Source organism: Paramisgurnus dabryanus, chromosome 15 (genome assembly GCF_030506205.2).
Source record: "Paramisgurnus dabryanus chromosome 15, PD_genome_1.1, whole genome shotgun sequence".
NCBI lineage: Eukaryota > Metazoa > Chordata > Actinopteri > Cypriniformes > Cobitidae > Paramisgurnus > Paramisgurnus dabryanus.
The window spans coordinates 14,724,684-14,737,001 of NC_133351.1; the positions used below are offsets into that span (position 1 = coordinate 14,724,684).

A 12,318-nucleotide genomic window follows, 5' to 3' on the forward strand; every position below is an offset into this window, starting at 1 on the left:
TAATTTAGTGAAGGTAATGATAAAATGTCAGTAGATATTAAACAACCTACTGTTCATTTTAGCCTACAAACGAAAGACTTCAATTCTACATCACCGCTAATCCACAGCTCTAAAGGAGGCATAGCCTTGATTCAGACCCAATCCCGTACTATCTCTCCTTGTCACAAAAGTTGTCTGAAACCCAGAATTTATTAGTAGAAAGTGTTGTTTCAGCTCTCATTTACTATCCACCATTAGATCAGCATGTGTGAGAAATCGATTGAATAGCTCTGTTTGTTCTATATCTTCTCAAACGTACAAATGAGGGGCCGTGCTTTCATTTTATAAAGAAGGTGCCACTCAGAGCATCGTCGGCCCTACCTTTTCCGGAGCATATAACGCCATCGGTCGTCTCGCACTGGCTCTTGCTCTGCTCGTCCGTCATAGCACAGCTGCGGGGGAACTGACAGTGCTTTCCGAACCATCCATCACTACAGATACAGCGGCCACACGAGCAGAAGCCATGGCCTGAGGGAGACACACAGCACACACACACGATCACTTTCTCCATACCGCTTCTTCTTACTAAAGAAAACCACCATTTGTAACTGCCACAACAAAGCAACGGTCTGATTGATCCAGGCAAATATAATTGGTTCAAACAGACAGGGATTCACTTTTAGATTGACTAATGGTATTGAGGTATACAGCTCTTATCACTTATAGACCACGAGGGGTGAACTGTCCTCTCGCTTACTGAATCGTGATGGGTTTCCATAAGGTGAAGAGAAAACTTTAAAGGGACACTCCACTTTTTTTTTAAATATGCTCATTTTCCAGCTCCCCTAGAGTTAAACATTGTATTTTCACAGTTTTGGAATCCATTAAGCTGATCTCCGGGTCTGGCAGTAGCACTTTTAGCATAGCTTAGCACAATCTATTGAATCTGATTAGACCATTAGCATCGTGCTAAAATGTAACCAAAGAGTTTCGATATTTTTCTTTAAATTTTCTGTTGGTCTTAGTACACGATGTAACTACAGAAGAGTCAAGTTTTAAATAGGAAAAATATTAAAACTCTTTGGTTATTTTTTGCAGGATGCTAATGGTCTAATCAGATTCAATGGATTATGCTAAGGTATGCCAAAAGTGCTAGTGCCAGACCCTGAGATTAGCTGAATAGATTCCAAAACTGTAAAAAAAAATGGGAGCTGGAAAATTAGCATATTTAAAAAAAAGTGGAGTGTCCCTTTAAAGCTTTTATATCAAGCTAACGGTGTAAATTCTATCTAAATACAGGGGGGTGTCAGAAAAAATTGGTTAAAAATGGTCCCAAGCCGTCATTGGGCTGTACCATCTAAAATGGTCCTAATATGTAATATTAAGGTACACATTATGTAAAATAAATTTACTGATGCACACTTTAGTACCCATATGTACCTCTGAGGTACTAATACTTTATGAACTCTTTAAGTACAAATGTGTACTTTTTAAAAGGATACCGCCCCGATGACCATTTTTTGGACAATGCAGTTTGAAGTCACTTTGGATAAAAGCATCTGTTAAATACATAAGTGTATTTTTGTCGCTTTATGTTGAAACAATAGATTTGAGAAGATACCATAATCTGTAATGAAAAGTCAGAGATTTTAATAGGAAGATTTTTCTACAGTGTGAAACATCTTTATTTATGGTCGATATTCTTTGTAGCTCAGGAGCTGTCACGGTCGAGCAACAGAAGATAATCCTTCAGGGTAAGTAAGTTAAACTGTCAACACGTTTACCTACTGTAACTCATAACCAGGCCCAGATGGAATTTGCAGGCTTTGTTGCATTTTCTATAGTAATTTGAGGGGAAAATCTATGGAATGGATTTTAAGCAAAGGACGATGTGTTAAATGATGCTCAGAGTAGTGCAGTCGTGGTAGAGATATCTGCAGGATTGTGCATGCACAGCCTCAGCTTGAATAACATCTAGTTTATTGGCACAGACATTTGGCGAAATTGGAATGCGTTCGTGTCTGCGTCGACATATTTCAGCTGAGAATTTTTCTAGTCTAAAAGAAGTTGTTGTTATTAAATGTCCCCGTCACTTACGAACAAGGTTATTTGGCACTCAAGGGTGTTTACAAGAGCAGCACTTGGAGATCTGTGTATGGGCGTTATGTCAGGTGGGCTGCGAGGAAACTAAATGTACTGAAGCTGAAGTGTATTTTTCGCTTCATCTATTAGACCGCAATTGGTGACTCACTGTAATTCACAGTGAGCTGTAGAAACAGACCCTCTCATAAGACAAATCACACAGATGAGATCTTTTTTAAATATTTGGTTACTTTTCCTAGACAGCACTGAGTCTGCAAACAAAGGATAACATTACAAAATCTTTAATATAAACTGAAACATTTCCCATCAAATTGATCTAGATTATTTGACCTATAACACAGTATATATATTAATGTACAGCTCCTTTTCTCATCTCACCATACAGCAAAAAAATACATTTCTATAAAATGTAATAAAAACATTTAGAAAGTATATTTAATTTTACCCATTACCACAAAATTAGTCATAAGTCGCACAGGTTTATCTGTACCAATAGCCAACAATATATTGTATGCGTCAAAATTATTATTTTTAATTATTATTTCAAAAATCATAAGCAAATTCAGAAAAGATTATGTTCAACGAAGATATTTTTTAAACTTTCTACCGTAAAAATATCTACAAAATATTTATTGTTAGTAAAATGTCACCTTAACATAATATTTTGATTTGTTTGCATCAACAGATTCCATATTTTCAAATAGTTATATATCTCACCCAAATATTGTCCTAACCTAACAACAAAATCGTTATTTGTGATCCTGGACCTAGTCATAAAGGAATTTTTTTTTTATTCAGATTCATACATCACCTGAAAGCTGATGTATGCTTCCAATGATGTATGGTCTGTTAAATGTACAAATATTTAAATATTGATAAAATCACATTTAAAGTTGTGAAAATTAAAAAAGTGTGTGTGTGTGTATATATATATATATATATAGAAAATTTTGATATATTTTCGGTAGGTAAGACATTTTTTAAAATATCTTCATAGAACATGTTTAGAACATCATAGAACATCTTTAATATCCTAATGATTTTTAGCATAAAAAGAAAAAATTATAATTTTGAACCTTACAATGCATTTTTGGGGTTTTGCCACAAAAATACCTGTTCTAATGAAGACAGGGTCATATAAAAATTTACTTTTTAAAATGTATTTCATGGGCAAGCAAACTTTACAATAGCCATACACAAGCTAACAAAAGCTAATGTGTTACGTTTAGATGCACCCTCATAATGCGATTATAATGGGATTTTGCAAGTCCGATTATACTTTACCTCACGCAAACACAATACTTTGATAAAAATTATGCGATTAAGCTCATAATTGCAGTAAGTGTAATCGTATTAATAGAGGTGACATACGATGTTTTTAACCGCAGTATGCCTCCATGTTAGCCTGGCTAACACCAGACCAATCTCATAGAGAATGAGACGTGGTCTGGGAACCAAACATTCATTTTCTCGTATTTGAGGCGTGGTTTACGAATGCCCAGAGCCGTTTATTGGACGCTACGAATATCTATCAAATGCGTCTGTATGTAGCTTATAGACAATCGGTGTGTCGCATAGACGTCGTCATCGTCTTGCTGCCCCCTCCCCGTTCTGTGATTGGTTCCCTATTTCAGGGGAAAATTTGGGCCATGGTTTCCATGCTAGACTAGCAGCGTGAATAAATTTGCTTGCAAGGCAGCATGGGGAAACCCAGGCTACCTCCATGTGAACGCTTTTTTCACATTTATACAACACTAACTGTAGTGTGCGTGTGTTTTAGTCATGCACCTTAAGCGCAAATTCATTTTACACTTGACATTAGAAAGTTTTCCCTGAACTCTGTCAACATGAATCGTTGTCAGCAGTCTGCGTTCATCCAGAAACCGGTCAAATAACTCGACAGCAGCATTTAAAATTATTACAGGCACTGTCATAATGTCTTCATCATGGCACAGAATAACGAAATACATCTAAAAGAATGTGTTTGTCATTTACCATAAGTAAATTAAAACAGTGAACAGTATGTAAGTTAATCATTTGTGCTCTGCATTGGACTATGTGTTAATAATCAGAAAATAAAAACTGCATAGAAACAGGAATGAAGAGGTTAGCTCCAGTCATGTAAACATCTTACTGCGATTAAACCTTACTCTGATTATCGAAAATAATCGCATTATTGGTGTAGGTGTAAACTTAGTCAATGTTACATAATGCTTTTTATATACTGTAATTCCGCAATTTTGTTTTTTTTTTAAATGTTGTCTTCCCTGCTGGAGGCAGTTTAAAAGTATTAGGCTTGCAGATGTTTTCATTCAAATGTGACTTGAAAGTATTTACTTGGATTGAAATATAAGTGGGCCAATATTAATTTTTAAATGCTTTTAAATATTGGTCCAAAATAATGGTAAATAAGTCCAAAAGATATATTGGTCAAAAATATAATTCCATAAATACATTCCAAAATATATTTTTACAAATATTAAAAAAAAATTCAGCCCATTCGTTTCTAATTTTACTCTCTTAGGCACAGTGCCGGTCTTTCCTATTATTTAAAACCATTATATCAAAGAAAAATTATTATTATGTTTAATGAAAACAAGACGCTATAATTTAAATAATTTGCAAACTTCCGAATTTGTGCGGGTTTTTAAAAATACTTAATGATTTCTTAAATCACTGATATGTACTCGGACAACATGCAGGCAGTTTCTCAATCCGAAGGCTGCAGCCTTCAGAGGTCACATTTGTAGGCTGCATATGCGTCATAAAAACGTATTTTAGAATATTAACAATTATAATGTTGACTATTATTCTTAGTTAATGGTTAATTGTTATATTATGCTTATGACTTGCAAATGAAATGCTTATTTAACTTAAATAAATCAGGCTTGATGACGTATGCAGCGCGCATATGCAACATGATCCGGAGGTTGCAGCCTTCAAATTTAGAAACGGCCGCGTGCATGACGCAGAAGAGTGATTTGGTAACGATGCGCATATTATATGCCCACCATTGATTTAAAACAAAGACAAAGCTATCCGTCTGGAGCAGAATAAAGGGAAAAAAACGTGAAGCAAGGGAACAAGATAAAGGATTTGCGTGAGCAGATTAAGTCAATGTAAAGACACGCGTCCTAGCATGGGGCGATTCAAATGACGCGAATTGGGTGACGCAATTGCCGCGAAAACACTCGCTTTTTACTTTGAACTTCAAGAACGCGCTCTCGTGCAGGATAATTTGACGAGAGAGAGAGAGAGAGAGAGAGAGAGAGAGAGAGAGAGAGAGAGAGAGAGAGAGAGAGAGAGAGAGAGAGAGAGAGAGGTAAGAATGGTGCCCACGTCGAGAAAACTTAATAGAAGACTTGAAATTTGTAAAGGATTAAAGTATATGTCACTCGTTTAATTACAGTATGTTAACTGGATAACACTGGATATAACTCATTGTATAGATAATAAAATAATGTATTTTGATTACACAAATCAAACCTAACTATATGATTGTAGCTGCTGACCAGCATAGGGAATCTCTATGGCTAATTTCTAAGACATGTTGCTGATACAGTACTGTGTGTTGTACCTTATCTTGTTAATTGAGTCTTTTTGGGCATCTTATGCCTAGAATTATTCAAGGAGATTGATTCTTTTAACTTCCTTTAAAGTTTGATCAGTTGTGCATAATGACATGTGCAACAAATGGATATAGGGTGTCAAACTCATAGATTTGCAATATTTAAAATCAGACACTATTTTTAAAATATTTGGGGTCAACCTCTGTGACAGCTTTAAAGGGACACTTCACCCATTTGCATTAAGCTTTGTATAGTTAGAACTCCAGTCATGTTTTTGAATGGTCATGCATAATTTCCTCAGTTGCCGCTGAGACTGGAGAAATACAGATTTCAGTGTTGCACATCCTTCTTTCAATGATGTAAAAATCATCATTTTGCATCATTGAAAGAAGGAAGTGCAATGTCTTTGTTGAGGGAATGAGACTACAAACACCCCTTTTCTCTGTCAAATAGGCACCAAATTCTAAATGTATGTTACATTTCGACTTCAAATATAACACTTTCAATAAAGATTAATGTTTCTACGGGTGAAATGCTCTTTTAAAGCTGAAACTTATTAAATCCTATAGAGGTCCAGAATGTCATTGAAACACACCAGTGGCTTTGCTGTCATCAGTATTAAACATGTTACCCCTCGAAGTACCCCTCCCCACAGAGGCCCCCCCCCCCCACATAACAAATCCCAATTTAACCCCTGTGTATTAACAGTATGTATTTATATGTAATTTAATTTGATTCATTACATTCATTTAGATCAGGTAAATTTTTTAGTGCTTCTCACAACACATTTTAAATCAAAACAACTTATCAGCAAATACATGTTTCATGTTATAATCAGCAAGTTTATCAGTCAGGGTTTCAAAGTAATGTGCATATGGGAATATTATACAGCTATAAGATAATACACTATGTGGTTAGTTAACAACTAACTAACAGCAACATTGACTGGGTTTTACCCAGATAGCACAGGTACGTCTGTGAGATGTCTGGTAAAGATCTGGAGATCTGGAATACATCTGGTGTGTAAAAACATCTTATAAAGGAAAAGAGCTGCTTTACATACATTCTAAATCAAAAACGTCTTGCAGACATCTTCAATATGTCTATATGACATCTTTTAGGAGACGTCTCACAGACGTATTGCAGATGAGAAAACAATTTAAATAAGACATCTTGCAGATGTAAACGCAGACATCAAATAGACGTCTCCGAGATGTATGTGTGCTATGCTATAAGGGTCTGAATGCACTGACAGAGGGCCCCTCACAAAGCTTTGCTTAGGGCCCCCCAGCATCTAGGACCGGCACTGCTTAGGCAATTTTATGAGAAACATCTAAGACTAAACTGATACATAAGTGTAACACAACTGAGAACTCTAAAAAATATTAAATCTCATAAGCTGCATTGCTGCAAGCAATAACAATTTCATTCAGGCTCCTCCAAACACGTCCTTTATGGAATTCCTTGGTTGTCACCAAGGGATTCCCATGCATGAACTATAGCCTACTGGAAGAAACATGTTTAGATATTTAAACTGAATGAAAACATGTGCCTCAAAATAAATAAAAAATGACAACTTTAATGCACAGAATGATCTCAGAAAATGTCAAACACATGTCTGAGAGAAACAAAGCACTATTGAAATGTACAACAGACTTTGTACTGCAGATTTTATATTACTTGCCAAAAGACAGACATTTCATTTTGCTCCCTCGGTCCGTGTGTCGTTTATTTTGTGGGTGTAGATATACAGGCTGAAAGTTTGATGCGCTCTGGGTAGCGCTGCATGCTTGACTGCTTCAATCAGCCAGCCTACGAGAGCATTTAATTGCTTTGGTGAGTGGCACCCCAGTCCTTTCAATTAAAGCACACCTGCGATTCCCCATTATCCCAGCCGTAAATGTAATTCGAGCGAGGGCATGTTCGGATTCACGGTGCTTCTCGCACACATACAGTATTTTCCAAAGGATATTTTCCAATGAATGCAGCCAAGTCTAAAACTCTCAGGTGTGGGCCTCATAAAGCTCTTTAAATCTAATCTGAAATATTGATGATGCTGCATTTTTTCTACGAAACTTTCATACTGTAGTAATGCAGCTGGTGTGTCTTCTCACTCCGTGAGCTAAAGATCACAAGACTGGCAGATCTGAAGCTGCTCTTTATTGTAACAATTCAGTCCAGTGTCATTCTTATCTATCTGTTCAATTAGCTGAGACATGTAGCTGCTTTATTTCGTCTAGAGGAGGATGCATGGGTTAAGAGCTGGAGGGAAAGTTTGTTTCTCTTGTGTTCGCATGCTCTGTTAGATCTGTCTGACTGTGGCTCTGACAGTGACAGCAGAGGAGCTCTATGCATATTTTAACATCTCCTAAGGCAGCTCCACACAAGGCTGTGGGCCGAACCACAGCGTCTGGTCGATTAGTGACAACTGCACAATAAGTATTTAGAATTTATCAGCATTAAAATTGTATCGCCACCGAAAAAGAAGGAATGTCTCTGTCAGATATTGAAATATGCCATGACTGATCACACTAAAGTTGATTTTAAAGCACTTATATTTACAAAAATGTATGTAGTGGTAACACTTTACTTGAAGGGGTGTTCATAAGACAAGGAGATTTAATGCACGTTGATGACAACTGTCCTTAAAGGCGGAGTCCACGATGTTTGAAAAACGGTTTGGAAAAGGAGACGGGCCGACTACCAAAACACACTTATAGCCAATCAAATCAAATCAAATGCCGGGTTGCGTATGTGTGGGGCGGGTCTATCAACAGAAGGTCCAGATTCTATTGGGGTAGGGGCGTGTTTGTTTTGGCGATTTCAAATATCAACACTGGCTGTCAAACATCATGGACTCCGCCTTTAAGGGTCATTTGTTTAGTTCTGTCATTTTTAATGCAAAGATGACATTGTTTGAGAAGTCTTTGTTATGACAACTTGACATTACCAAGACAACATAACTGACCACTTTTTACCAGTGATACAAATTAATTTGTCATTAAAATGTTATTAAGTGTTAATACTCTGTCATATAGTTTTATAACAGCGTTATGAATATTTTTCTTGACCTCAACTACAGTGGTACAAATATAATTTGTCATTAAAATGTAATTATAAGTGTTAATACCCTGTCAAGTAGTTTTAGAACAACGTTATGAATATTTTTTAGTTCATAATGTTTTTTTAAGTTTCTTACATGTGTTTAACAAATAAAATCAATAATAATAATAATAATTAAAATTGATACAATTATATTTTATTGCATTTGGAAACCAAATCACCTAAAATTAAATGAAAACAGTACAGTAATGGGTTAAGCCATTTAGTGGTGGGTACATATCTCTGTATAAACAATTAATTACATTAAATTAATTAATTAAATCAATTAAATGTTTTGATAGAAAAAAAGACTATGTCAGAACAGAAGAACAGTTCTGTTATTTGTCAGTTTTTTAATGTATCGTGCACATACATAAAGTATAATCTTTTGATGTGCATGTTGCATTTTGTTAAGGTATTTCAAATTATTTGACATAGTATTAACACTTAATGACATTTAAATGACAGTTTAATAATGTTAACCCATCGGTAGTTTCTTAAATTTGGTAATTATTCTGCTATGTCATGTTTATAACAGATTTATGACAAGTTATGATGTACTGGTTTATGTCAAGTTGTTATAACATAGACATTTTAAATAATGTCATCTTTGCATTTAAAATGACATAATAGGCTTTATGCCCAGCTGCACTACTTCCTGAACTTCAGCCAGCTCCTTGTTTCCTGTCTGCCATTATTGGACAAACTGATTAATCCAGGTGTGCCTGACCTCAGTAGTCACAACAACAATAATCAGACACACCTGGATTAATCAGTTTGTCCAATAATGGCAGACAGGAAACAAGGAGCTGGCTGAAGTTCAGGAATAGTGCAGCTGGGCATAAAGCCTATTGAACAAATGACACTTAGCGACAGTTGTCATAAATGTGCATACAATCTCCTTCATGTTCATGTCATGATAATGAAGGTGTCATGTTAGTCTTATGAACACCCCTTCAAGTAAAGTGTTACCACATATAAATGTACTATATAAAATGTCTATACAATGTGACCTCATTAGAATATGTGTGTATTTTACATAAAGTGTCGTTGTACCACACTAACTTACATTTTCATACAGTGAAATGTATAATATCAATGTGTTGGCAGAACTAATACGTTAATTATTTACGTATTAACAGCTTTAGAAATGTATATTTGTACAAATTCCTATTTATAAATATGAAAATTGCCGGCATTGGTAAACGTTTCTTACTCATATTATTGACATGTTTTAAGTCGTATGTTCTGACTTATTTGAAATGTTCATGTGTTTCAGAGAATTACATAATATTAAACAAGACTGCAATTTAAAACCTTAAAATGAATAACATTTCTTTAATCATTTAACCATTTTATAATATTTAGTTTGTTTGCCATGACACACAAAAGGTGTTTTCATGTATGCAGTCTACTCCTATGCAACAATAATTATACCAAAACAATACACAAGTTCACAAAAGATGTTACTTTTATTCATTCGCTGTAATCCACATCTTTAAATTCATACGATTGCGAGGAACAGATCAAAATTAAGCCCTTAATCCAGTGATCTTGATCCCTGTTCTCAACAGCGACTGTAAACGTCAAATCTTGAGTTTTGTGCCTCAAGAAGCTTTACAAAACATTGCTTCGATATCAAACCCTCATTGGCTCTTCCATGCTACGTAACAGATTTTCGTCATTGCCATCTTCAGTCGATGTACTTTTGAAATTTAAAATGCCTGCCTTGACAAAGAGAAGCCGGATTTGTCAGGACCCGTCTGAAATCATGTGTTTTATTACATCTAGTCTTTGTGTTCGGGGTCCTGGCAGTACCATGTTTTATGTGGGAAATGTGTGGTTTTAGTATTGGTTTATTCTGACCACGCATTTTCCGGGTCTCGTCACTTTTTCCCCGATCCCTTACTTGTAATGATTTCCAGGTGTGTGTAATTTACTTTGTCCCTATTTATTTTCCTTGTGTTTGATGTTCTGTGCGCGTTCGTCTTGTTACATCCTTGTCGTGTTCCTGAAGTCTGTGAGTATTAAGAAGGTTTAGTCTAGTCCAGTGGTTCTTAACGTTATTCCTGGAGGCCCACTGCCCTGCACATTTTGTATGTCTCCCTTATTTAACACACCTGATTCAAATCATCAGCTCATTAGAAGGGATCTTCATGAACTGAACTGAGTCTGTCAGATAAAAGAGACACACAAAATGTGCAGGGCAGTGGGCCTCCAGGAATAACGTTAAGAACCACTGGTCTAGTCTATTATATGTAGTTGGAGTTTATTGTTGGTTTATGTTTAGTTTAGTGTCAGTCTAGTGTTGCTTTTTTCCCCTGTCTTGTTTTGCCCCCTCGTGGGTTTTGTTTTCCCCTGTTTTTGTCAATAAATTGTTATTTTTTAGTTCTGTCTGCATTTGGGTTCATTCTTTCTCAAATCCTCACAGGATTATCGTAATTGTGGATTAATAACTTTAATACTTCTCTTTACTTAATATACTCTAGAGAGGACTGTTTTTGCTTTTGAAATTTGGCAAAAAAATTATTATTTTGATTACACTTGTTTCTGTCTATTACATTGCAGAACCTATAAATAATACATTACGTATTAAATTTTTTTGTATCAAATGGGTTAATCGTAAGGTTTGGGGTAGGGTGGTAACATTATCGATAAAATGGTTAATATTGGGAAAATATTGTAAAAACGTAATAATGCTACGATTAAATGTTGTCAAAACGTCTACATTGTATGGTTCAGCATCTATTTAAAACATACTTAAAAGTACATTTTGTGTTTTTGAAAGTCACGTATTAATATAAACAGTGAGACCAGTCCATCATATTGTATCCGTTATGCCATTTTGTAATATTTTGTTATATAATGTAAAAAATAATGTAAAATGTAACTTAGATATGCAAATACTTGTGTAAAGACTTTTTAGACATGTGGACAGACAATGCTTAACTGGATTCAGGCATTACGAGTTGTTTCGTGATGTTGATTCTCTTTTCATTGCCTACTTGCACTTTTTTGACAGAGCCACATTTATAGCATGATTGATTCCCTGCTGTTTAACATTAATGTCACCCAAGTCATATGGTGTAAATGTTACTTTCCACAATGATAAATAAAAATATAGGCCAAATAGCTGTCGGTCGATTGCATGATGTATTGTACAGTACACAGTGGAGTCTGCGTGGGTTAATGTTGAAACCCACAGGCTATTATGCATCACCATAGAGAAAAAACATCATGCTCTACAGTGAGTTTGTGCAATGGTTTGTTTTCCATGGCAAGCTATAAAGAAAAAATAACAATGTTTGACGTCTCTGTAATAGTGTGTAGAATTGAGGTCCAATATAAAGTGATTTACACCAGGGATGAGACCTGTATTTTTCTTTTTACGTTTTGGAAATAATCTAGCAGAAGTAGCCCTGAACGACTACATTATTGTGCATATTTTGCAAGATTCATTACGTTATGTGTCCTCATGAACCTGCAGGTTTTTCGGTCCATTAACTTCCACTCATACATATGTGAACGCGTATGTCCAAGAACGCAAGCTTGTGCAGACATTTTC

At 35.5% G+C, this 12,318-nt stretch overlaps 1 protein-coding gene across 1 annotated transcript in view; it reads right to left on the bottom strand.

The window, feature by feature from the left end:
- The window catches only part of itgbl1 (integrin, beta-like 1), a 61,901-nt gene that overhangs the window by 6,792 nt on the left and 42,791 nt on the right, over window positions 1-12,318 (bottom strand). The window contains exon 9 of the mRNA XM_065251779.2: window positions 361-507. Coding sequence (XP_065107851.1) covers window positions 361-507 — 147 coding nt within the window. The remainder of the gene's footprint in view (window positions 1-360; window positions 508-12,318) is intronic.